The sequence below is a fragment of the Callionymus lyra genome, chromosome 13 (assembly GCF_982586985.1).
Source record: "Callionymus lyra chromosome 13, fCalLyr1.hap1.1, whole genome shotgun sequence".
NCBI classification, from domain to species: Eukaryota; Metazoa; Chordata; class Actinopteri; order Syngnathiformes; family Callionymidae; genus Callionymus; species Callionymus lyra.
This window is the reverse complement of record NC_141830.1, coordinates 8,417,269-8,442,087: the sequence shown is the minus strand read 5'-3', so window position 1 is coordinate 8,442,087 and position 24,819 is coordinate 8,417,269. Positions and strand designations below refer to the sequence as shown.

At 38.0% G+C, this 24,819-nt stretch overlaps 1 protein-coding gene across 1 annotated transcript in view; it reads right to left on the bottom strand.

The window, feature by feature from the left end:
- The window catches only part of rims2a (regulating synaptic membrane exocytosis 2a), a 156,327-nt gene that overhangs the window by 33,962 nt on the left and 97,546 nt on the right, over nucleotides 1-24,819 (bottom strand). Inside the window, exons 20-25 of the mRNA XM_087805331.1 lie at nucleotides 23,858-23,996; nucleotides 22,641-22,736; nucleotides 19,182-19,298; nucleotides 15,781-15,966; nucleotides 13,827-13,933; nucleotides 4,009-4,109 (exon numbers count right to left, since the gene is read on the bottom strand). Of these exons, the coding sequence (XP_087661457.1) occupies nucleotides 4,009-4,109; nucleotides 13,827-13,933; nucleotides 15,781-15,966; nucleotides 19,182-19,298; nucleotides 22,641-22,736; nucleotides 23,858-23,996 (746 nt within the window). The remainder of the gene's footprint in view (nucleotides 1-4,008; nucleotides 4,110-13,826; nucleotides 13,934-15,780; nucleotides 15,967-19,181; nucleotides 19,299-22,640; nucleotides 22,737-23,857; nucleotides 23,997-24,819) is intronic.

Sequence of the window (24,819 nt, the reverse complement as noted above, 5' to 3'; positions counted from 1 at the left end):
GTGTTTTTGTTTCTGCTACTCTGTTGGGGTGGTGTTTGTGTGTGTTTGGGTTCAGTTGTTGAGTTTTTGTTTCAGAATAAGAATGGTTTTTGGTTGTAGCTTTCTGTTGTGGTGGTGTCTCGATTGTGTTTGTCTTTATTTCTGTACTGTGGTGGTGTGTGTTTTTGTTTCTGCTACTCTGTTGGGGTGGTGTTTGTGCGTGTTTGGGTTCAGTTGTTGAGTTTTTGTTTCAGAATTAGAGTGGTTTTTGGTTGTAGCTTTCTGTTGTGGTGGTGTGTCCATTGTGTTTGTCTTTATTTCTGTACTGTGGTGGTGTGTGTTTTTGTTTCTGCTACACTGTTGGGGTGGTGTTTGTGCATGTTTGGGTTCAGTTGTTGAGTTTTTGTTTCAGAATTAGAGTGGTTTTTGGTTGTAGCTTTCTGTTGTGGTGGTGTGTCCATTGTGTTTGTCTTTATTTCTGTACTGTGGTGGTGTGTGTTTTTGTTTCTGCTACTCTGTTGGGGTGGTGTTTGTGCATGTTTGGGTTCAGTTGTTGAGTTTTTGTTTCAGAATTAGAGTGGTTTTTGGTTGTAGCGTTCTGTTGTGGTGGTGTCTGGATTGTGTTTGTCTTTATTTCTGTACAGTGGTGGTGTGTGTTTTTGTTTCTGCTACTCTGTTGGGGTGGTGTTTGGGTTCAGTTGTTGAGTTTTTGTTTCAGAATTAGAGTGGTTTTTGGTTGTAGCTTTCTGTTGTGGTGGTGTCTCGATTGTGTTTGTCTTTATTTCTGTACTGTGGTGGTGTGTGTTTTTGTTTCTGCTACACTGTTGGGGTGGTGTTTGGGTTCAGTTGTTGAGTTTTTGTTTCAGAATTAGAGTGGTTTTTGGTTGTAGCGTTCTGTTGTGGTGGTGTCTCCATTGTGTTTGTCTTTATTTCTGTACTGTGGTGGTGTGTGTTTTTGTTTCTGCTACTCTGTTGGGGTGGTGTTTTGTGCGTGTTTGGGTTCAGTTGTTGAGTTTTTGTTTCAGAATTAGAGTGGTTTTTGGTTATAGCGTTCTGTTGTGGTGGTGTGTCCATTGTGTTTGTCTTTATTTCTGTACTGTGGTGGTGTGTGTTTTTGTTTCTGCTACTCTGTTGGGGTGGTGTTTGTGTGGGTTTGGGTTCAGTTGTTGAGTTTTTGTTTCAGAATTAGAGTGGTTTTTGGTTGTAGCTTTCTGTTGTGGTGGTGTCTGGATTGTGTTTGTCTTTATTTCTGTACTGTGGTGGTGTGTGTTTTTGTTTCTGCTACACTGTTGGGGTGGTGTTTGTGTGTGTTTGGGTTCAGTTGTTGAGTTTTTGTTTCAGAATTAGAGTGGTTTTTGGTTGTAGCTTTCTGTTGTGGTGGTGTCTGGATTGTGTTTGTCTTTATTTCTGTACTGTGGTGGTGTGTGTTTTTGTTTCTGCTACACTGTTGGGGTGGTGTTTGTGTGTGTTTGGGTTCAGTTGTTGAGTTTTTGTTTCAGAATTAGAGTGGTTTTTGGTTGTAGCTTTCTGTTGTGGTGGTGTCTGGATTGTGTTTGTCTTTATTTCTGTACTGTGGTGGTGTGTGTTTTTGTTTCTGCTACTCTGTTGGGGTGGTGTTTGGGTTCAGTTGTTGAGTTTTTGTTTCAGAATAAGAATGGTTTTTGGTTGTAGCTTTCTGTTGTGGTGGTGTCTCGATTGTGTTTGTCTTTATTTCTGTACTGTGGTGGTGTGTGTTTTTGTTTCTGCTACTCTGTTGGGGTGGTGTTTGTGTGTGTTTGGGTTCAGTTGTTGAGTTTTTGTTTCAGAATTAGAGTGGTTTTTGGTTGTAGCGTTCTGTTGTGGTGGCGTGTCCATTGTGTTTGTCTTTATTTCTGTACTGTGGTGGTGTGTGTTTTTGTTTCTGCTACACTGTTGGGGTGGTGTTTGTGTGTGTTTTGATTACCTGGGTGTCTTTTTGTTATATGAAGTTAAAGGGTTTTTAGTTCTTGCTTTTTTGTTTTTGTTTCTGTATTGGGGTGGTGTATGTTTTTGTTTTTGCTTCTCTGTTGGATCAGTGTGCATGTGTGTGTGTGTTTTTGGGTGGTATGTAAGTGTTGGAGTTGTGTTTCCATGTTTCTGGTTCTGTATAAGGGTGGTATGTGTTTTTGTGTTTTTGTGTCTGTGTTCACACTTTGTTTTCGTTTCTGCGTCGGAATGGTGTTTGTATATGTGTTCCTGCCTCTGTTATGTTTCTGTGTTGAGCAGATGTGTGTGTTTGTGTCTATGTTGGAATGGTGTGGTGGAGTAGTGTGTGTGTCTATGTGTCAGTGTGTGTTTATGTGGGATTAGTGTGTGTTTGTTCGGGGATGTATCTAATCAGTTATGATGATTAAAAATACAATTGAAAAAAGTCTTTCTCAACAGAGTTCTGTCCCTTTAAGGCCCATAAGGAAGTGAGAGACCAGAAAACATTCAGGGTTAAAATGTGTTTATCTTCCCTGAATATTTACGGGTCAGTTTTATGACATTGCATTTACAAACACAGCTGCTGTAACCATGTTGTAGCTACTAATGTAACTATTAATAATCTCTCAATTGTTTGTCGAAAGGAAGAATTTCGACAGACGAGATCTCGGCTCAGAATCTTAGCTACACATGAGCCGCGATGGTTTTCATAGCAGCGACATAAAAGGACAGGCTGGCTCGGCTGGGGCTGACAGCAGGTTTCGGGAAACGTTCTTCAAACAAGTTGAGAATAGTAAACACTTAGGACTGCAGACTCACATTCTTCCAGGTAAGTGGCTTCAATGAAGAGGAGCAACATCTAGATTTAGGGCTCAAAGATATCAAGATCTTCTTCTGACTAACAAGTTCATTTCATTTCAAACTGCTTCCTGTTCACAGAGTAACAAGTTAAGGGGTGGTTTATTGGGGTGTTTTTTTTTTGTTGTGTGTGCAGATGTTTCTGTGTTGAGGTAGTGTGTTAGGTTGGCGTTGTGTGTCGGGGTGTTTTATGTGTATGTCCGTTTTGGGGTACCATGTATTAGTTGTGGTGGTGAGCGTGTCTGCTTATGTGTCGGAGATGTTGTGAGTTCTTTTGGGGTAGTGTGTGCGCGCGTTTTTGTTCTTTGTGTTTGGATAGTGTTTGTGTGTTTTTTTCTGTACGGTGGTGCTGTGTTTCTTCTTTGCCGTTGGGTTGGTGTGTTTGTGTTGGGTTTGTGTTTGTTTCTGGGATGGGGCAGTTTGTGTTTTTGTTTCTGCATTTTTGTTGGGGTGGTGTGTGTCTTTGTTTGGGGTGAGTAGGGTTTTTTTGGGGGGGGTTTGTTTTACAGGTATGTGTTTTTGGTATTAGGGTGCGGTGTGTTTTTGTTTCTGCTTCTCTGTTGGTGTGGTGTGCGTTTGGGTTGTGTTGAGGAGGTTTTTTTTCTGTATTGGTGTGGTGTGTGATGTTGTTTCTACTTCTCTGTTTGGTGTGTTTTTGGGGTCGTGTTTGTTTGTATTTGTTTCTGTATTGGGGTGGCATATGATTTTGTTATTCTATTGTGCTGGTGTTTGAAGTTGTGTTTCTTCCTATATGTTGGTGGTGTGTGTTTTGTTTCCAATTCACCATTGGGGTAGTGTGTGTGTTTGAGTTCTTGTTTCTGTATTGTTGTGGTATTTGGAGTTGTGTTTCTTTGTTTTTGTTTCTCTGTTGTGGTGGTGTGTGTTTGGGTAGTGTGTTTTTGCTACCGAATTGGACTTGTCACAAACAAGTGGTTTGGGTGGTAGGGTTGTGTTTGTGTGTTTTTGCTTCGTGTTTGGCAGGTGTGTGTTTGTGTGTATCTTTGTTGAGAAAAACAGGAAGGTTTATATTTTCACTGGAGCTCCTCAAATGAACGTCACTCTCCGCCCGAGCAACAAATGGAGCAAATGTTTCCGACCACTGAACTGAAGGAAGGAGCGAGAGCTTGTTTTTCTCTCCTGTGCAAACAGCGACTGACATGTGAACTCCCTCGCGCTCCGCCGCCCTGATCGATCCCCACACGGCCGACGCATGCTTCGCATCCTCACCTTGTGGTAGTCCTGCTCCAGCCGGGAGTCCGAGCCGGCGCCCTGCTTGTATTTGTTCATCTTCATCTTCATCTGCCTCGTCCGCTCGTCCATGTCTATACCTGGACACAGAGGGAGGGTTCAGTCAGGGTGGAGGTCGACAGAGAGGGTGTGGGGGGGGTTAAGTTATGAGGCATGAGTAGAAATCAAAGATGGATAGAACAGCAAGGAGATGAATGGTTTGTTGTTTCACATCAACAGCTGTCAAACAAAGAAAACTTTTCTTTTGTCAAAACACTTCATCAGAAAATCCATAAGCAAGGCGAAGTATTGAAGTGTATCAGTGTCTGCTGAATACTGAAGGCTTGGATTTCACATTTTAAATAATTAAAATTGTATTATATTTAATTAAATTTGTATTACATTGTTAAGCATTTATGCTTTTTTTGATGACATAATTCAATAATTTATATATTTTATATTACATGATTACAAAAAAATTCTCACATTTTTTTAGTTTGATATTATAAATCCATTAATTCAAAAACATATTTTCTAAATTCAACATTTTTCAAATCCGTAGCCTTTTTATAACACTCAATATATAATGTTGCAATAATCAAATGCCACTAGAGAAAACTAAAAGAGTAACAGTTGTCTGTTGAAGACGCACAACATACAGCAAAGATACAGAAGTTTATACTAAATATAAAAGACAATTCAGGTTTTCTATTTAAATTAGTAGCATTTTTTTGAGTTCAAAGGTGAAAAAATACTGAATTTAGACAGTTTATCTTTAAATTATTGGAATTTGAATATCAAACTTTTTGTAAAAAAAAAAGAACAGATAAAAATGATTAAAATAAAGAAGTACATTCGATTCAACCTTTCAATATAGAAATGATTTAATTAATTATTTAAAAAAATAAATCATCATTTCAAATGCTAAACTATACCATTCAATATTCTGGTCACAATGCTGGACTTCCAAAGCAAAGCTAATGAAAAAACCTCAAGAGAAACTAGAAAAAAAAAAAAATCGCAGCCGGAGGAAAAAAAGCGTCTAATTATCTGTTGTAATTACAGAAAAACAACGTTCGACCGACGACGATCGACTCGACCTCTCGCCGTCTTCATTACGGCGGATGATACGGCAGAGGTAGCTGCGTGACTACAGGCTTCACGCACACGACTCCACAATCATGCACTCGGAGAGTCAGACGGCATGAAGAGAGAAAATCAATTACGACTCTATTTATTCTCCGTCGCCAATTAACCTTGAGTCGGATCTGCAGGAACGTACGACACTGAACCAGAAACACAACGTGCAGCGAAGCAACGTTTCACGTGTCGCACGTGTGCTTTATTGTATGTTATGATTTAGTATCAGAGGAGTGTCGCAAGTTTTTAGACCTTAGTCTGTCTTTCTTTCCATCTTTCCATCTATCTCTCTCTCTCTCTCTCTCTGTGGAATGAACCAATGGGTGGCTTCTTATTTGTCGTAAGGTAACGCCTTGTTAAGTAAAGGCGCCGCAGGATGTCATTGGATCCGCCAGTTGTCAATGAAAACGTCTGGCCCTGGAGTTTTCGAGAATTTCTAGATTGACCTAATGAAAGGTTCTGATTGCGTGTTCTGATCGACTCCAAATGTATATCAATCCAGCCCTGCTGTCGGTTCTGATCTGTGGATCTAACTATCCAACAAAAAAAAATTGCAATATCCAAAAAATCCATTTGTGCTCGCGAGTTGCTTCAAAACCTTTTTGTTATATATCGACAATAATGTTATTTGTCTTTCAGTCTCAAAACATCCATTTTTTATGAAATTCTGTGTCACTTTTAAGAAGAGTTTTTTGTTTTCAGTTAAGAAGAAAGCATGAGTAGAGTTCCGCAGTTTGTGTCCTGCAAAACGGTGGTTCTCCTTGCAAGTGGTAAGTGAATCAAAGGGCAAATAACTGTGTCATGTTTCCAATAATTGTACACAGTAGAAGACAAAACATTCTGATGTTTAGAGTAAATTTACACAAATACTCGAGGGTTTGTTTTGCTCTCTATCTTTCATTAAATTGATGCTTTGAGACCAGAAGAGCCTGATGAATACAGTTAAATATAGGTCAGTCTGTCAAACTGAGCCTGAGAAACCTGGGTGTTGTATTTGATAAAGACATGTCTCTTGTTCGACACTGCAGAAAACTGACCAGAAACTGTTTCCTTCAACTGAGAAAAATCTCTAAACTTAGGAAAATGTTGTCGGAACATGATCTGGAGCTTGTAATCCATGCGTTTTTTTCTTCTCGTCTGGACTATTGTAACAGTTTGTTTTCATGTCTTAACAAGAAGGATGTGTCTCGTCTGCCGTTGATTCAAAACTCTGCAGCGAGAATTCTGAGCCGCTCTAGTAGAAGAACTCACATTTCTCCGATCCTTAAAACTCTTCACTGGCTTCCAGTTTCTTTCAGGATCAACTTTAAAATTCTGGTTCTTACTTTCAGATCTATTCATGGTCAGGCTCCTCCTTACATCAGTGATCTGATCCAGCCTTACACCCCAGCTCGGGCTCTGAGGTCTGTGGATCAGAATCTACTTATGGTTCCACGCACACGGCTCAGGACCAGAGGAGAGAAATCCTTCCAGACTGTTGCTCCTAAGCTTTGGAACGATCTTCCTCTCTCTTTGCACTTGATGGATCTACTGACTCCTTTAAGAAACATCTTAAGACGTTTCTATTTGTTCAGGCTTTTCCTTGATTTTCTCGAACTCCTGTGTTGTTCTCAGTATTATCTTGATCTTTAAAGTATGTACTTTTTTGAGTATTGTTTTGATTGTTTAAGCGCTTTGTGACCCTGGTCTCGAAAAGTGCTATATAAATAAATATTACTTACTTACTTACTTACTTACTTACATAAATACGGTACTCGTTTCCCAGATCGTGAACGCCGTTGCCATAACGGAGACGACGTTCACGGATGGTGTAGATTTCCAAGATGGCGTCCGGAGAGTATATTAGTAGATGTCGTCGGTAGATGATATACATTTACTTTAAATCTACTGCGTTGAATCAATATAAACCTGACATTTTTCCTGTCCGGATTCACCATTAATAATAATGATGAATAAATATATTTCCGTGATGAGTACAGCAAGGAAGTTTATAATTAGCATTTAGCATTAGCAAATTTAGCATGATTCTCCAACATAACAGGTTGTGTGTCCCACATCGCCCACTTATGCACTTACTCTCAATGTTTTGAGTGCACAAGTGTGTTCACACTGAGCACAATTGCAGAACACTCAATTGGTGCACTCAAACGGCCAGAAGATTAGGTGTGGATCGATGGACACTTTCCACGCTCAACGACCTTAATCTTAGTGACGTAGATGACGCGAAATTGAAGCTACACATTTTCGGAGCAGATTCCGGCGTAAATGTCTCAAGAAAAGACAAATTTTACTATAAAACATCAGGAATAACAAAATAAAACACAACTTAATAACTTAAGTGCGAAAGTGCGGTCAAGTGTCAGTGATAGAGTTCCAACGGCAGGTTTCGATGCTCAAGTGTTAAATAGTAGTAGATGAAGAAGCTGTCGAGTCATTTCCTGTAAGTGTGTAGCGGCAGTGTTGTATTTGAGACGTATACCCTGTCAAAATTGCGCGATTGGAGACACAGTCTTTTGGCATTTGACCTTTGATTTACTGGGAGCTTCTAAGAAGAACCCCTGTTTTAATAAGATGTTCAACAAAACTTTGCAGCTAAGGACAACTTTTCCTCAAAACTAAAAACAAATAACTATCTGTAGAAGGTCTCAGTAGTTGTCTATGATATTCCAAAAGTACTTCATTGGATTGAGTACCTTAGTAATAATCACCTCAGCTCCGACTTGTTACCCAAAAGATTAGAAGACCTGCAGTCTGTTAGAGTTAGCATTTATCTACAATGTTGGAAAAGGTGTCTTTCGTCTTCATCTTTGTCCAAAAAGACACTTAAAAACATCCAAAATACCTCCATACTGCTCGTCTGTAACGTCCATCTTGTACTGAAGCCTTGACAAGAAAAATGGTTCAGAAAGAAGTTAAACAAGTCTTTATTTAAAGCTTGTTTTTATCGGAAGCTACAAGTCTTATATTTATGCTTTCTGCATAAATATAGAGCTCTGACACTACAATGTGGAGACACTTGTGGCTGGAGCTGAGAGACTTTGAGCTTCAACAAGTTAATAATATAGACTTACTAAAGTCATGTCGAGGCTTCAATACAAGATGCATATTACGGACGAGTATGGAGGTATTTTGGGTGTTTTTAAGTGTCATTCTGGAGGAAGATGAAGACAAACACCGGTTGCTACATTAAAATGAACAAACAAACAAGGAACAGATTACTCTGAAAATAATCCCAACCGTTAGTAGAGTGAATAGAAGTTTTATTTTAGGTATAATATCACTTTAAGGTATTGTTTTAATACCGTTGTTTTTAAGAATGTATTAGTTGTTGTCTTAACCAGCTTGAGTTCCTCACTGTGTGTTTGAAACGAAGTGAAAAAGCGACACAGGAGCTTTGAAAGCCATTCCAAACAGCTCAAGAGCACGAGGGCCGGAACAGAAAAGTACAAGAAGGATGAAAAGACGGGAGCAGGACAAAGGCAAAAATCGGCGAAAATGACGATTCGGCTGAAAAAAAAGAGCAAGAAGACGAAGGACAGACCTGAGCTGGTCCAGCTTGAGGAGTGTGTGTCTTCTGGGATCACATCACAGAACGGACGGACAACGACAGAGGAGACGGACATGGAGGTGAGAGGAGGAACGAAGAAGAGTAAAGGGCGGACAGAGGTCAGAGGTCAGAATGAGGACGATGGAGGATCGGGGGGGAGGAAGACACAACAAAGCAGTACGACAACACAACAACAAAAAAGCACGAGACGACACAAGAAATCATACACAACAGCTACACAAACTACACAGCTGAGGAGTGAGGCTGAAGTCAAAATCATCAGTAAAAGTGGAGAGAGAAGGTGAAGTCGGTTCTTCTGCAAAAGAGCTGAAACAGTAGTTACAGGAAAAACCGGAGCCCTAGGAGAAACGGTGAGAAAGGAGCAGGAGGTGTGAGGAGACGGCCCTGGAGGACGGCGGCTCAAGAAAGTATATAAAAGCAACAAAAAATAAAATAAAAAAGGAAAATTATATGAGCAGCCAGCACACAGATGAGAGAGAGAGGCGACGACCTCGGGTTCAGGATGTGAGACACACTTTCACAACTCTGAGGTTACATAAGCGCCACATTCACGGACTCTTCTGTTTTCTGTTTTTTTTAAGATTCCTTTCGCTCGACGACCTTCTTCAGGATCATCAGTCGTCGAGCGAGAATTTTGAGTCTCAGTGACCCTGAAGTTTTCATGCATGGAGGTTTTATTTATGGTCCACAACTACCTGAATACAATGAGGTTTTATTCTTGTTTTTCTTGTGTTCACAGGAGTTTCCATTAATTTTATAAATAAATAAATGAATAAAATAAAGATGTATTATCAAGTTTTGCCCATTTTATAACGTCTCAAACAACAGGAGTTACATACTCATCTAATGACAGTTATTTCCTATGATTCGTGGAGACAAACCTGTGCAGATAAATGAACATTTGCTGTTTAATTCAGTTTCATTCATGACGAAGACAAAGAGAGGACATTTCAAATATGTCAGATATGTTTCTGTGCTGATATTTGTACTTCGCTCATGTTTTTTTTTCCAGAAAATATTATCTTTTGGTAAAATATAGTCAGAAGAAATATGATCACATTATTTCTGTAGTAACTCTTATATACAAATAAAGTAAAATGGTATATGATTCGTTCATTTATTGGCTTTTTCTGTGGGACATAAAGTTTGTTTTTTGTCGTCCTTATAGAAAAAACAAAAACCTTTACCTCTCTAAATAAAAGTCTAGATGTGGAACATCTACACACACTTAAGTAAAAAAGAAGATGAAAAGTTGTTCCATACTAAAATAACTTCTGTTTCCATGGAGGAGCACATACATCCCAGCAAAATGTGTCATCGCCTTGGAAACAGGATTTAAAATTGGGGTCATTTTTTTTTTTTCTTAACACAACACAAGACATGTTGATATAAATATGATCTACAAGCACGGCAAACCACACGCAGAAGAAGAAGAAGATCTTTGGTCAAGAGTGGCCGGATTGTGGGTCACTTTTTAAGTGAACCAAACGTAGATATAAAGTAAAGGAGGTCCACACCCAAGAGTGACCAACCTGCGAGGGAGGGGTGTGGCTGCGACCCTCCGTCCGACAGAGAGCCGTTCACCCCTCGCTGCTGGTCCTCCCATGTCACCTCTACAAGATGAGACACACACTCTCAGAACCGTCGCCACAGATGACACACACTCTCATAACACAACACGTGCCTCAACTTTTCTAACAAACTAACTTCAGCACTTCAGAAAAGAACAGCTCCATAGGACAACACGTGTGACTTTTGCTCCATCTACCGGCAAGAATAGGTAACTGCACACTGACATGGTGGCCCTTTTTGGAATAATGTAACAAGAGCCTGGTGGATTTGTTCGTGTCATCAGTGGCAAATGAAGGTATTATTCATAAGTAAACATGGAGCGCCATCTACTGGGCTTTGAATATAACAAATAAGAAACAAATTATTGATCAGAAAATGTAATCCAGTAACTCAGTTTGGATATCGTTATCAGAAAATATTCTAAAATGAAATGTCAAGTAGTCAAAAATACAATTCATATTATAGTTAAAAAAAAAAAAAGAAACCTTAGAAACCTTATTCCAGCCTGACCTTTGTTTACCTTTAACATAAGCAGAGGTTGTAAAATAATAATGAAATAATATATATGAATTACAAACGAGTGAAAACACTGTGATTTTCATTGAATTATAAAAGTATATAAATAGAAACACAAGTGGAGAGTGTGACCAAAATGATAATAATAACAAATACATTAATAGATAAACATAAGAACCACAAGAGAGTGAAACAATGAGTGAATTTCATTGGATTATAAAAGTTTTTATAGTATATACACAGTATATATAAATTATATATAAGTAAGTAAGTAAGTAAGTAATGTTTGTGGAGCGCTTAGTATATATAAGTATATTTACTATATTCAAGTGTTCAAGTATTTATAGTCTTTTATATATACATAAAAGACGAGTGGAGTGTGTGAAAATAATAAAAATAAATAAATATATACATATAAAAACCACAAGATAGTGAAAAAAATGAGATTTTCATTGTATCATAACAGTTTATATATTATATATACAGTATATATAAATTACATATAGTACATATAAATATATCTACTATATTCAAGTATTCAAGTATTTATAGTATATAACAGTATTTGTACATAAAAGACGTGTGGAGTGTATATAAATAATACTAAAAATAAATAAATATATACATATAAAAAGAGTAAAAACAATGATAGATTCATTGGATTATTAAAGTAACTTGAGATATCGAAGAGGAAAAGTCACTCAAAAGTGTAAAGGAATCACCACAAACCAAACCACACGTGAGGCAGACTTGCCTTTCCTCCCATTAACAGGTGGTGGCGCTTGTTTTTCCTCAACGGCAGCTACCAATGAAGAAACAATAATAAAGCTTGATATTTTAACATTGTTGCCGTTGTATCTGTCTGACACACACACACACACACACACACACACACACACACACACACACACACACACACACACACACACACACACACACACACACACACACACACACACACACACACACACACACACACACCAGGAGGTCAATCCACTCCTCAGTATGTTCAATAAACCACGTCTACAGTAGAGATTATGAAAAAAAAAGAAAATCAACACACAGTTCAAAACGCAAGAGTGAAGACACACCTGGACGCCCGTTGTGTCGCTCGTGTGACATCACTTCCTCTCTTTCCCCCTGCTCTGTGTGTATCAATCAAACACGTACTTCAATTCGAGTATTACATGAGGAAATTGAACTTCACTCTCAAGATAAACGAGTAAACAACTCTTTTTAATCGAAACCATCCACTTTGATCAACACCTTTCTAAAGTTGTAATAACAGTGTCATCCACGGGGCCGACTACACTCCTCCCCGCTGGCATCGCACAGCAGACGGAAAAAAAAAGATGGCGGCGGCTACAGAAGAAAGGTGGAGCAGGAACACGAGAGCGAGGGATGAAAGAGATGAAAGACTCGTTGGAAGACGAACACAGAAAGAAAGCCCTCGCGGACGATGAAGAATGGATTCCTGCAAATATCTTTGACTCATTCATCTCGTCTCACCGTGTGTGTCCGCCTTTCATTTGACTACACAACGACACAAACTGATGAAGTGTAAACAACGTTGAGTTCAGATAAACAAAGAATATTGTGCCTCAAAGTATAAATCAATTATTAGCCTGTTTCTATGAAGCACATGGTAGCACAGGACGATACACAAACTATATATCTGGATAATTATCCTTTAATAACAACATGAGTTAATGATCAAAGGCAGGAGTCGACAACTCAACTGGTCAGAAGAAAAATTCTTGCACGTCTTTGATCCAACTTTAATGTCACTGTGGATTTAAATCATTCTTTGTTCAATTTTTTAATACATCTGTTTCTTTTTAACTATATAATCAAAGCTATATGTATATATATTATTTCCTTAACCATCTAACATTGTAGTCTCTTGCTCTAATGAAGTTGTATCTATCTGTCTACCCATGGACATCAAAAGAAAGGCCACAGAATTCCATCTGACAAAGCCGAAAATGGCCCTCGAAAAGTTTTAACACCTTATCCAAGAATTTAATTTATAAAAGCATTACAAGGATATATATTTTTAATTTTAGTCATCGTTGTTTACTTTTTCTGATCGGAAACATCGCTTAAAAAAAAAGAAAAAAAGAAGAAGACGCGCAAAAGCGTGTCAAATTGAATATATACCATGTGTATATATGTATATAATTTTTTAAAATGTTATATATTAACATGCATTAACATTATTTTTTTTAAAATAGAAAACGCATATTCCTGAATCTCTTCCTCTAACCTTGGACAACAAAAAAAGGCCGCAGAATACCATCTCTTGGGCCGAAAATGGCCCTCGAAAAGTTTTGAAACAACTTAATTTAACACGAATTTAATGAATTAAATTTATAGAAATAATATTTAAATTGTATTAATCATTGTTAACTTTTTTTCTGATCGTAAACATCACTTAAAAAAAAGTAGAAGACATGCAAACAATCTGGTCGTAATTAAATTGAATAGATACCACATGTATATACTTAAGAAAAATGTATATATTATATGCATTAACATATTTTTTTTATATAAAAAAAGGAGAAAACTGCAAATACAACCTTTTAATTATTAATACAACAAAATAATTAACTTTTGTTATTTTGTTTAATTTGTTTAATGTTCAAATTTAGCAATTCAATCTAGGAAATGTTTTTTTTGTTGTAACCTTTACTATGTGATCAATAAATGTATGAAGTCGTACAACAATGATGGGTTGGTAACAAATTGATAGTTTTTAGGTTTAAAAAAAACTGCAAACACTTCAAGAAAACAGCACAAAAATCTCCACAACAGGAGGAGGAAATGTGGTCTTAAGATGCTGCGACAGTGACCCTGCTACAAAGACTAAACCCTCACACGAGTACAGACCTTCACGAGGCTCTGCTGCTGCGCCTCCATCTCCTGAGAGAGAAGCGAGCGGAGATGTTATGGATTGGAAAAGGAGATCCGAAAAGAAATGACGAAGTGACGACCCGGAGGAGGAGGAGGAGGAGACACTTACTTCGGTCTTTCCCGGTGGCCGGGAGCTGCGGGAGTTGTCGCCCTCTCCTGCCCGACATGGGGGTACTGGTGGGACTGGTCTGGACCGATCCGCTACGAGGGTGCGCCCTACGCGACAACAAGCAAGAAAAGTGGTGAGAGATCGAGTCGAACATCCCGCTGGGCTCGTCCAACATGAGAGAAACAAACTGAAAAAGATACAAATAAAGAAAGAAAAAGGGATGATGATGGTCATGAGTTCATATATTTGGTCACAACACAACTTGGAGTCGTCGGCATAGAACCTGACAATGTGTGTTTTTCAAATACGAAACCAAGGCCCACAATGATGATGTTTTTTGGCACATGGGGGGGGGAGGCAGGGGGGGAGGAAAAGGGGGGCTACGTCAACAGTCTGGAGCTGCAATAAAAATGAAATCATAAGAAAGAAAAAAAAAAGCGTGAACAGTCGACTCGTCGAGCTGCGAGAGGAGAAGAGTTCGATGCAGATACAGCAGACCAGTGCGACCATGCGTTCAAACTGCCCTCCAGGAGGTTTGGGGGGTGGGTTAGGGGAGGTGGTAGTGGTGGTAGTGGTGGTGGTGGTGGGGGGGGGGGGCTTCAACTCATACATAAGGATGCCGTCGACAGGTCAAGAGAGGCATCGGCGGATGTGTCAAACCAAAAAAAGTGAATCGACCCCATCACTGCTATACTCTATGTATAGAGCAGCGTGCGGCGAATGAAAACCAAAAAAAAAACGCGATCTACGGTCGACCAGGACTGTCTCGACAACAGAGGGGGATGGAACAAAAATAAAGGGAGGGGAGGGAGGTGAGGAAGGGGAGGAGAAGGTGGGAATGTTCATTATTTTTGGTTAGTCAGGGTTGGAGGGGAGGGGGAGGAGGGAGGGGGGGGTCACTAAAGTAGTTTGAGTCAGGCAGTTTTAACAGAGGCCGCTCTGGATGAAGAATGTCTGGTTGTTCCTGAAGTGCAAGAACCACAAGTGTTCTGGGAAGTTGTGTTTAATGATTTGTTATTGTGTTAAATAACGCCATGTTGTCTGTTTTATTATGCTTAAATGTGAGAGTTTCTCTTTTTTTATTCTTTGTGTTGTTTTATTTGTCGTTTTGTCTAAAACAAACTTGTATTTTTGTATCTTGAAAGGTTGAATTAGTTGTGTTTTTTTACCTTTGAATTAAATCATTTGAATATTTTCTAAATTCAATTAAAAAAATAACATCCAGTTTAATTTTCTAATTCACATTATTTAAATGATAACATTTAATTGAATTATTAATTAAAAGGTTGAATTCGTTAAATATAATAATATTTATCCTGAAAGGTTGAATTTGAAAGATTTAAAGTTGAATTTTATTTTTTACAATTGGATTAAATAATGTGTAGCTAGAGTTGTTTAATTAATATTTTATGTTAATTAAATATTATATATGTAAATATTATAAAAACGAATTATTTATTTCGCAAAGACTTTGGATATTTACATTTTTAACAAAGTGTTAATTCAAACATTTAATTTAAAGCATTTTTCTTTAAACGTTGGATTTGTTTTCATTTAATCATTGTATTCAATAATTCGTTAAAGTTATTAAATTGAATAACTCGAGTTTGATATTCAAATGCAAATTATCAACAAAAAAAAACATTCTAAATGTAATAATAATAATAAAAATATTAAATAATGTGTTTGTTTATATGTTGTTGTTTTGAAGTCATGTTAATAATTCTATATTATCAATTATTAAACTTTTTTTTTCCAGTTGTGCACTTTAGGACATTAAAGTTTATTTCTAAAAATCATTAAAATATGTCTATAATAGATAAATGTATGCGATTCAACCTGACATTCCCCCGCCAGAGTGTTCGTGTTCCTCTGACAAAACACCAGCCGAACTGAAACTAAGTCTCTCTACGGTCAGCATCAGCAGGTTAGCGTCTCCGATCTGGGCTCGAACCTCGTCAAGGCAGGCGAAGGGGGGGCGGACCTCCCCGACGGAAGAGACGGCATGGATCTCATGAGCGAAGAGTCGTGGGGGCGTTCTGTAGAGCGTGAGCGGGACGAGGGGCGCTCTATAGTGGGTCGCTGGTCTGCAGAGCGGGACCTGATGTGATACTCGTGTCTATCCATGGCTCCGTGGTTCCTACAGAGGTCAGTGAGAGACAGGCAGGCACTCAGTGCAGGCCCGGGACTGTGTTGGCCGGACAGACATGTGGCTCAAGATCTGTGCGAGACTTTAGTACAAACTAAACCAATAAAACGACTTAAAATAAGTATAATTATAACACTATTATCATTTACTATTATACAAATATTTCACCTCCGACCATTACCAAATATATATTAAAAGTATTGCCAAAATGTACTTTTAATTGATTATATTTCTAACATATTTGTTCATAAACCAGATTTCTACATCTATAGCTCATCAAGGGATATCACAAACACATTTTTTTTTACCCTGAGGCAACACAAGGGTTAAGAATTTTTTTTTTGCTAGATTTTGTATGGAAGTAAATCAGTGCCAGAAGAATATTAAATGGTTAAAATTTAACATTTTTAAATGTTGAATTTCCAATTCATTTTTACTGAAATTATGTTGCTTTTTTAATTATTTATTTATTTTTGAATTATTAAATTCAATATTTTTATATTGAAAGGTCTGATTTCTCCGTTTTTTTTAAAAAAATAATTAAATTTACAAATTTTACAAATAAATATATAATGTTATCCCACAAATAAAGATAAATCAAGAATGCATTTTCAAAATTTCAATTCATTGACTATTAAATTGTAATATTATTTGTTGGTATAATAGTGAAGCCATGATTGGCTGAAAGTAACTCAAAGCCTACGTGTGGAAAAATAATATATTTTTATTGGATTATAATAATAATTCCATTTTTTTTATATAGAAATAATTCAATAAAACTATTTTAATAAATAAATGCTCAGGAAAAAAAACTGTTTAATAAAGAAATACAAGTATTTTGAAGGCACTATTGAACTTCCATAAATTTGGCACAAACAGAAGAAAAAAACGTTGAATTTGAGCGAGGAAAAAAAAAGAATATATTAAACAATTGAGGATAAAAACTTTGAAAACGACAGTGAGTTTGTTAAGCAGACATTAATAGGCTTAAGTGGGGTCAACAGAAAGAACAAACCTGTGAAGTGCACTTGGAACAAAAAATAATACACATCTTGGTCACAATACAAAGGGTCGTAACATGCATCATTCAATCATGTTGTTTTTAACCGTGTGAAGTATTCCTTAACAATATGGTGGAAGGTACCGGACCGCTGGGCCAGAGCCCGGTACCATTCTGAGACGCAAAGAAAGAAGAAAATTAATGTATTATTCCTGTCTGAATGCTGTTTTATTTTGAAAACAGAGAATTTAATTTTTGGTGCCAAACCTTAAATATTTGTCCACTTAAAATAATTCCAACATCAAACCGTCCATGATGCAGAAAAGTTTGAGGACCACGGACGTAAAAGGAAAATCTCTTTAAGTTTTGTTGCAGTTAAATAAAATGTTTACAATGTCCAGAATCTCTAGAAAAATAAGATGTATTAAGGCAGTCACACCCACTAGCATTTTCTGTTGTTGTTGATAAATCCTTCACATCCACTTCTCTTGAAGACCGACAGAAACAAATGTTTGGATGAACAGAGCCGGAAATCATCCTTTCTCTCGGAGGTAAAAACTCACATTTCTTTCCGCCACAAACCAAACACTGAGGGATGGAGGAGAGACGGAGAGCTCTCATTAAACCACTGTCCAAGGCAGCCTCGTGGACCCGGAGTTGGGGTAAAAGTCGGAGCCCTGGGGGAACTCCATGACACTTCGATAAAGTCAGTCGGGCACTCGGGCTGAGTTTCTAAAGACTCATCACTTTTTTTTTTTTTCCTCCAAAAGTGGAGACGGGTGGCGCTAAAGCTTTCCCTGACTATAGGCCAGATGGCAGGGAAGATTGAAGTATATTCATTCACTGGTGCGCCAGGATGCCAGGGTCAGGGGTCCTCAGGCGTGTTTTTCGGGGGATTTGTTGGTTCTAAGGATTCAAATACAACGTTTTTATCAGGGTCAACATATTTTTTTAACCCATATGAACTTCCCAATCATACTTTTTTTTAGACATAGTTAGCTTTTGTAGTATATTTAATAGTTTTAAAACAGAACTGTATCTTTTTTTTGTCGGCTGTCAAGTGATATTTTATTTTTACCATAGTGATTTTATTGTTTAAGTTCAATATATAAAATATTCATAGCGTTTGTTCACTTTTAATCGCAATTAAACTTCCCGCCATTAGATGGCAGCAGACGTTACGCTCTCCGCAGCTTAATGAACAATGAAAATCCTGCAAGAGCCCAGTAATGACTGAGGATGAGAGGATACAGTTTACATCCAGCAGCTTTTAAAGCTGTATATTATGGTTTCAAAACTAATTAAAGCAGTTACTACTTTGTCGAGAGTCAAATGGTCTGTAGATTCTACAAGACCAGAGTCAAGTACTCGACAATATCAAAATATATATTTGTTATGACAGTATCACTACATATCTTATTGTCGTCCCTGTATCGTGAAACGTATCGTATTGACAATACACACGTAGAACGTTTTAAACGTTTAATTTAATAATGTCTATCCCTTTAACAATTAAATTCTTAGAACTATCTTCCAATATCATATTGTTATCTTTGAAATGTTTTACCTTTACTTTAACATACTCTAAACTAAGTTGTATTTATATGTCTTATTATATTAAAACAATGTAACTAACAAAACAAAAAGTAATTATCTGTTTGTTTTTTTATTTTATTTTATGTTTCTATCCCGACCAAAATATTTTAATATTAAAACTAAAATAAGGTATATTTTATATATATTATACTATATATTTTTTTTAAGGTTGTGTCGTCTGAATAATGTTTCAATTTCCGCTTTGTTATGAAATATGATGATCAGTTTAGTAACTATAACTACTATTAAAAGCTACTATGCAGTGTGTGATTTGTGCAGCTTCTTTAGCTTCCCGGCAGAAGCACAACACCGATAAACACACACACCACTGGCTGTTACGATCCACGTTGGGGGACATGAACATCGACATCACGGAGACAGATAGCCGACACCAGCAACACAAACAAGCTCTGAGCCTCAACACACCGAAAACAAGAGGCGGTTGTGTGCTACACAACTCCAGAGCAGTGATGATTTGGTACCAGAAACCGATATGGAGCCGGATATCGTTTTCTGCCATCACTTAAAAAATCAAAAAAAACATGGACGAGAGGGGACGACTTCTGCAGGACGGTGGATGCACGAACAACACGTCGGTGCATGTCAATACCTCTCGTAGTCATAGTCGGAGGAGTAGGCGCCCTCGGAGTGGGCTCGGGCCATCCGAGTGGAACGCAGTAACCTGACTGCTTCCTCTCTGCAGATGGGGTACACACGGTGGTTGCGGCTGGCGAAAAATATCACAACTTTGGTCCGTTATTGACACACAAAAGCGAACAAGGCATCGTCTGAAATCTCGACAAACGAGATTACGGTTTAAATTATACATTCTGATGTCACACTGGTGCAAGTGTCCTCCCCTAGAAGCCCTAAATCAGTTAAGAACCTACATGTTAATCGTGAAACAAAATAAATATCTTTGTAAACATGGTGAGAACTACTTCTGCCTTTAGGTGTTTTTGTAATGTGTACATTAAGCAGCAAACCTTATTTTTAATATTAGTTTTTAATGTACAAAACGGGAGTTTTAGGTGTGAGTTGGAAATTTACGAGAGTCCTTGAATGCAACTTGTGTTTAAGTGACCAATCAGAGCAGAGTGGGCGTGGTTGCTTGGACGAGATTTCATCTCAGATAAAACGGAGCACTTTAAGTGTATTTTCTAATGTAAGTATCTTTATTAAATGAGAGTTTTGTGTAAAAAGAAACATACTGATGAGTATAATAGAGGTCCTAGAACAATTTAATAGACACTTAGGTGCCTTTCAAGGGTGGAGAGGAAACGTCTGTCAGAGTCAAAGCGCTTGCGATGAGTCCGTTTTTTCTGTTTTAATAATCAAGATTTCTTAAAAATAAAAGGTGTTTAAATTGAACATCCCTTTCATAGGTGTGACATCACTCCAAGCCAACAGTGGGACGCCAATATTTTTTTCCAGTTTATTGACATTCCTTTTCGTGTCCAAAAATATAACATTTATCCTTTAATTTTGATCAATTTAATTTTTTAAAAACCTGAGCAGTTTCAGGAAAAGAACAGGGTTATTTTTATTTGAAAATAAAAGCTTCATCAAAACCCATAAGAGATCACAGTCGATTTTTTTCTGGGTTGATTTCAAAGTATATTTATAAATCACAGACTAACTTAAGTTATTTACCAGGAGGTTATTAACCAGAAGTAAAAAATAAGATTCATGATTTCATTTTTACGTCTTGTTTTTAATAACCAACTGTCGTGAGAAAAAAGTGGTGCTGCTGTGTCAAAATGAACAGTTGGTGAAGAAGTGGTGGTGGTGGGGGTGAGGATGGGGGCTTCATGCATGCTTCGGTCTACCTGGGGTCCGTCTGAGGATCAACAAATGGCTGATGGTATCTGGTTCGAGGTAGGGTGAGAAAATGGCTGCGACCACATGGAGGAAGGAGAGAAGACAGATGGAGCTATGATGAGGACCAGGAAGAAACAGAGACAGAGGGGGGGGGGGGAAGAGGACTGAAGATGGACGGCTGCATGAGGAGATGGATGAGGGGGACATGGAGGCCGGACTGAGGAGGAAAAGTCTGATGAAAAGGCACACGGCAGTATGTTTGCATGTACATTGAAGGTGTTAGATCACGTGACCTGTCCTAGTGTAACACAGAGTCATTCATATGTGTGATTAGCTTTTACAACGGCCATGTAAAGGACAAGAATACCTGGTTTAGCCTCTAAACACAACTAAAACAAAGTGTTTATTATGTTCTAAAGGTGTACGGCAACAGTTTACAAGTGTTGTGGTTAAAAGACGGGCGATTCCTGTCTTTCTTAATACAACATTTGTTATGTGTCTGTGTGTTTGTACCGTAGTGACATCAACCCCTAAAACCTAACCCTAGAACAAACCCTAACCCTAGATCTAACCCTAGAACAAACCCTAACCCTAGATCTAACTCTAGAACAAACCCTTACCCTAAATTTAACCCTAGAACAAACCCTAACCCTAGATCTAACTCTAGAACAAACCCTAACCCTAGATCTAACCCTAGAACAAACCCTTACCCTAAATTTAACCCTAGAACAAACCCTAACCCTAGATCTAACCCTAGAACAAACCCTAACCCTAGATCTTACCCTAGAACAAACCCTTACCCTAAATTTAACCCTAGAACAAACCCTAACCCTAGATCTAACCCTAGAACAAACCCTAACCCTAACCCTAATCCAATCCCTAACTCAAACCCCTAATCTTTATCTAACCCCCTCACCCAAACCCTATCCTTTTAAACTTAACCCTACTACAAACCCTAACCCCCTATTCTAACCCTTAACCATAATAATAACCCTAACCTTAACTCCTAACCAAAACCATAACACAAACTTAACCCCTTACCTTAAAATGCTTATCCTAACTGACATCCCCTTAACATTTGTGTTATTCATTTTGTTTATTTCTCGACTCCAATGATGGTAAATAGTACCATTTAGACTATATTTGCTCTTATCACTGAAGTGATCCGTTGTGTTCCAAATACTTTGCTTCTGCTTAAGATGGTAACTAACTTAACTTGTATATCAAATGCAATACATGCTTTCATTTAGAGGGGCCTTATCATAAATCAGTCACTCGATATTGTTGCATGAAAAGGTCATTTTCTACAGCGTTCATGTGTCTATTGACTTCATCAAATCCCGCAGAGATAAAAAAACAGTCGAAAAACGAAAGAACATTTGTTCGGTCGTTCATGCCAAGGGATCAGAGAACGGCCGGTGTCCACAAGAGAGCCTGCTGGGAAGTCCTAGAGAGTCATGAGACGAGCGAGTGATGAACCATCTGTTCGGGTCGGACGGAACCGGCAGGAAGACAAGACGATCAGTGTCGATCGTGTGAACGACGTCACCGCCTAATGACTCAGATCGACGCTGAAGCTACCGCGGCGACGGCGGACTAATGCCGATATTAAAGAAGTATTAATGGTAATTGACTACTTCAGAGCATTCATCGTCCTCAGAAAAAAAAAAAGGTCTTCAGTCGACTCATTTCCTGTGTCATTTTCAACAGTTTCCCAAATCGTAAAAAAACATTTCGATAACTTGGCCTGTTGTTAATTATGGCAGCTGCAGTCGCAGCACTGTCCTCCACAATTTAGATAAGTGCAGCTCCGCATCTGACACTGATTTAGCTGGAGAAATATCAAATAAAGTTAATTGGAAGCCGGCGTCAGTGCCAAGGCACAACATTCTCTGGAAATAACTGCTGATGAAGGAAACTGACCACTTCCTCCTCCAGGGACTTCCTGGAAAAAGGGGCTGAAAAACCAAAACGGTGTTGTTGTTTTTTTTTTGTATTCTCTGTAGATCCGCGGTTTAACGTGATGGAATCGAGGGTGGTGGGGGTCACTTTTTATATATATATATATATCGGGGGCCCCGCGATGAAGCCGCTCACAAAAAAAAGCCGGACAGACGATGGAAGCATTCACACGACAAGTCGAAGCGTGCATCAGCTCCTGCGCACGTCGAAACAACATCAGCTCCGGCGCCGGCATTGGCCACGTTTCGTGCATGCAGCGAACCCCCCGACACAAGCCGGCGTGTACCTCTCGTGCCAGTCTTCGGACACGCTGTGGCGCTGCACTTTAGTGAAGGAGCTGTACAGAGAAGGCCTAAGCTCAAAGGTTGGGTCCAGACTTCTGCTGCGTGACAGAAGTGGACTTTGGTCACCCCCCTCACTTTATTTACAGTAAAAATATAAACTTTCCTCTGTTGAAAAATGATTGACTGTGTATTGAATCATGTGGAACACTTGACATATTAGGGGTGAAACAATATAGTACAATTACTATGGAGAACATTTTCAAGATTAAATGAATCCTAAATTTGCACTACTTGTACTTTTGTTGCTCTGTTTTTTTTTAGATTTTTATTCTTTCAAATGTATATATAGTTATTTATATGTGTATGTATACATATAGATATATATATATATGTTTATTTTTACTGTGCACTTTTGTTGGGGGTACAAAGTAAGAATTTCATGGTACGTAGTACCTATGACAATAAACGCTTTGAATCTTGAATCTAAAAATCTTCTTTTTCTATCATTTAAAATTATTATTTTTTGGATTTTATCATTTATTAATATTTGCTCATGTTGGACTTTTAGTTGCTTGAGATACTTAGATACTTTTTGGGGGGTAAATAATTCATGTCCTAGATAGAAAAACTGACTTTTTTAAAAAATGTTATCAAATAAATATGAAAATAAAATAAAATATGTGTGACCTAAAAAAAAACCCATTATTATATAACATAATATAAACATTTTATTTCAAAATATTTCCCAGTAAACAAATATTTGGCTCTTATCTTAAAAGTCTACCCATTTATCTACATATCTTATATAAGGAGCCAAAATCTTAAAATAATTTAATTTCAACAGCCTTTTGTCTTGTCCTTTTTTTTATTGTAAAGCATCTTTGTGTTTCCAAAAAGTATCTGAAAACCATGATGTATTATTATTAATAATCTCTTATCTTTGTTAATCACCATCATTGAATTCCCAGCCTTTGAGTTTTGATCTTACTGGAAGTCCAGATGTTTCTTATCTTATCTTAAACGCCGGCGTCTTTACAAGTCACGATATCAACATGAACATTTATCTATTTTGATTTCACGCTGCATCAGTTCAAGCATACTTTTATCCTAGTTACTCCCTGATGTAATCGTAGCAGATTTGAAACGAAAGACTGTTAACACCCCTAATATGTTCATAAGAGACTCCAGGTATTGATCCGTCGTCCTGATGTGTAGTTACCTGGAGGGAGGCGGGACGCTGGGGGAGCGCGACCGGGCTCTGTTGATGTCCGCCGACCGGGAGCAGTGGTTCGAAGACATCACCTGCTCCGGGACCGACAACGTCGAGCTCTGGAAGTCTCTGCCGTTCGACCGGTAGTCTGTGAGGAACAAAAAACACACAAGTCAAAAGATGCATTTTCGATGGAGGCTGGAGGCAAGTCCCAGCTGCTCAGGGCGAGAGGCGTGGGGCAACAGGACCCACTCAAAAACTACTGACAATTTAGAGAGCTTCATTACATACAAACTTCACATAATATTCAATAAACACACAATAAAATGTTGTTTTTAAAACAATTTAGATAAATAAACAATAAAACAACTGGATCCTTTTTTTCTCTTGTTTAAAAAAAACAAAAGAATATGTTGTCCTTTTTTGTATATGTAAAAAGAAATTATTCACTGATCGTTTGCCACTAACACAGCAGCTCCTGCAAGGTTGTTCGGATCCGTATTGATACCATTAAGAGAGTTTTCGAGGAAGAAAAAGCCAAAATTAGGATCAAGACCTTTAAGAAAAAAGGTCATCCATACAATTTCCTCGAGCGATTCTTCGCTACTGGAGCGTGAATACTATAAATCTGCCTGAAACGTTTCCCACCTGCAGGTAAATCCGACACCCTGAGAGTCTGAGAGCTGAGAAAAGACGGTTCTCTCTCCAACTACAATTAAAATAATAATAAAACCTAATTTTTCATTGCATTAGTCATCTAGTAAACTTTGCTGCTACCCCAGAAAAATCTTTATAAAGCAGTTGGACAAAAGAGTACTGTGAAAACATGGAATACCTAAATGCACTTGTCAGGAAACTTATGTCGATATCATCAAAACCAAGTCTAGGCATCAGCTTTTTAATTCAAGTTGTTTCTCATTGTAAGTAAGTAAGTAAGTAATATTTATTTATATAGCGCTTTTCCAGACCAG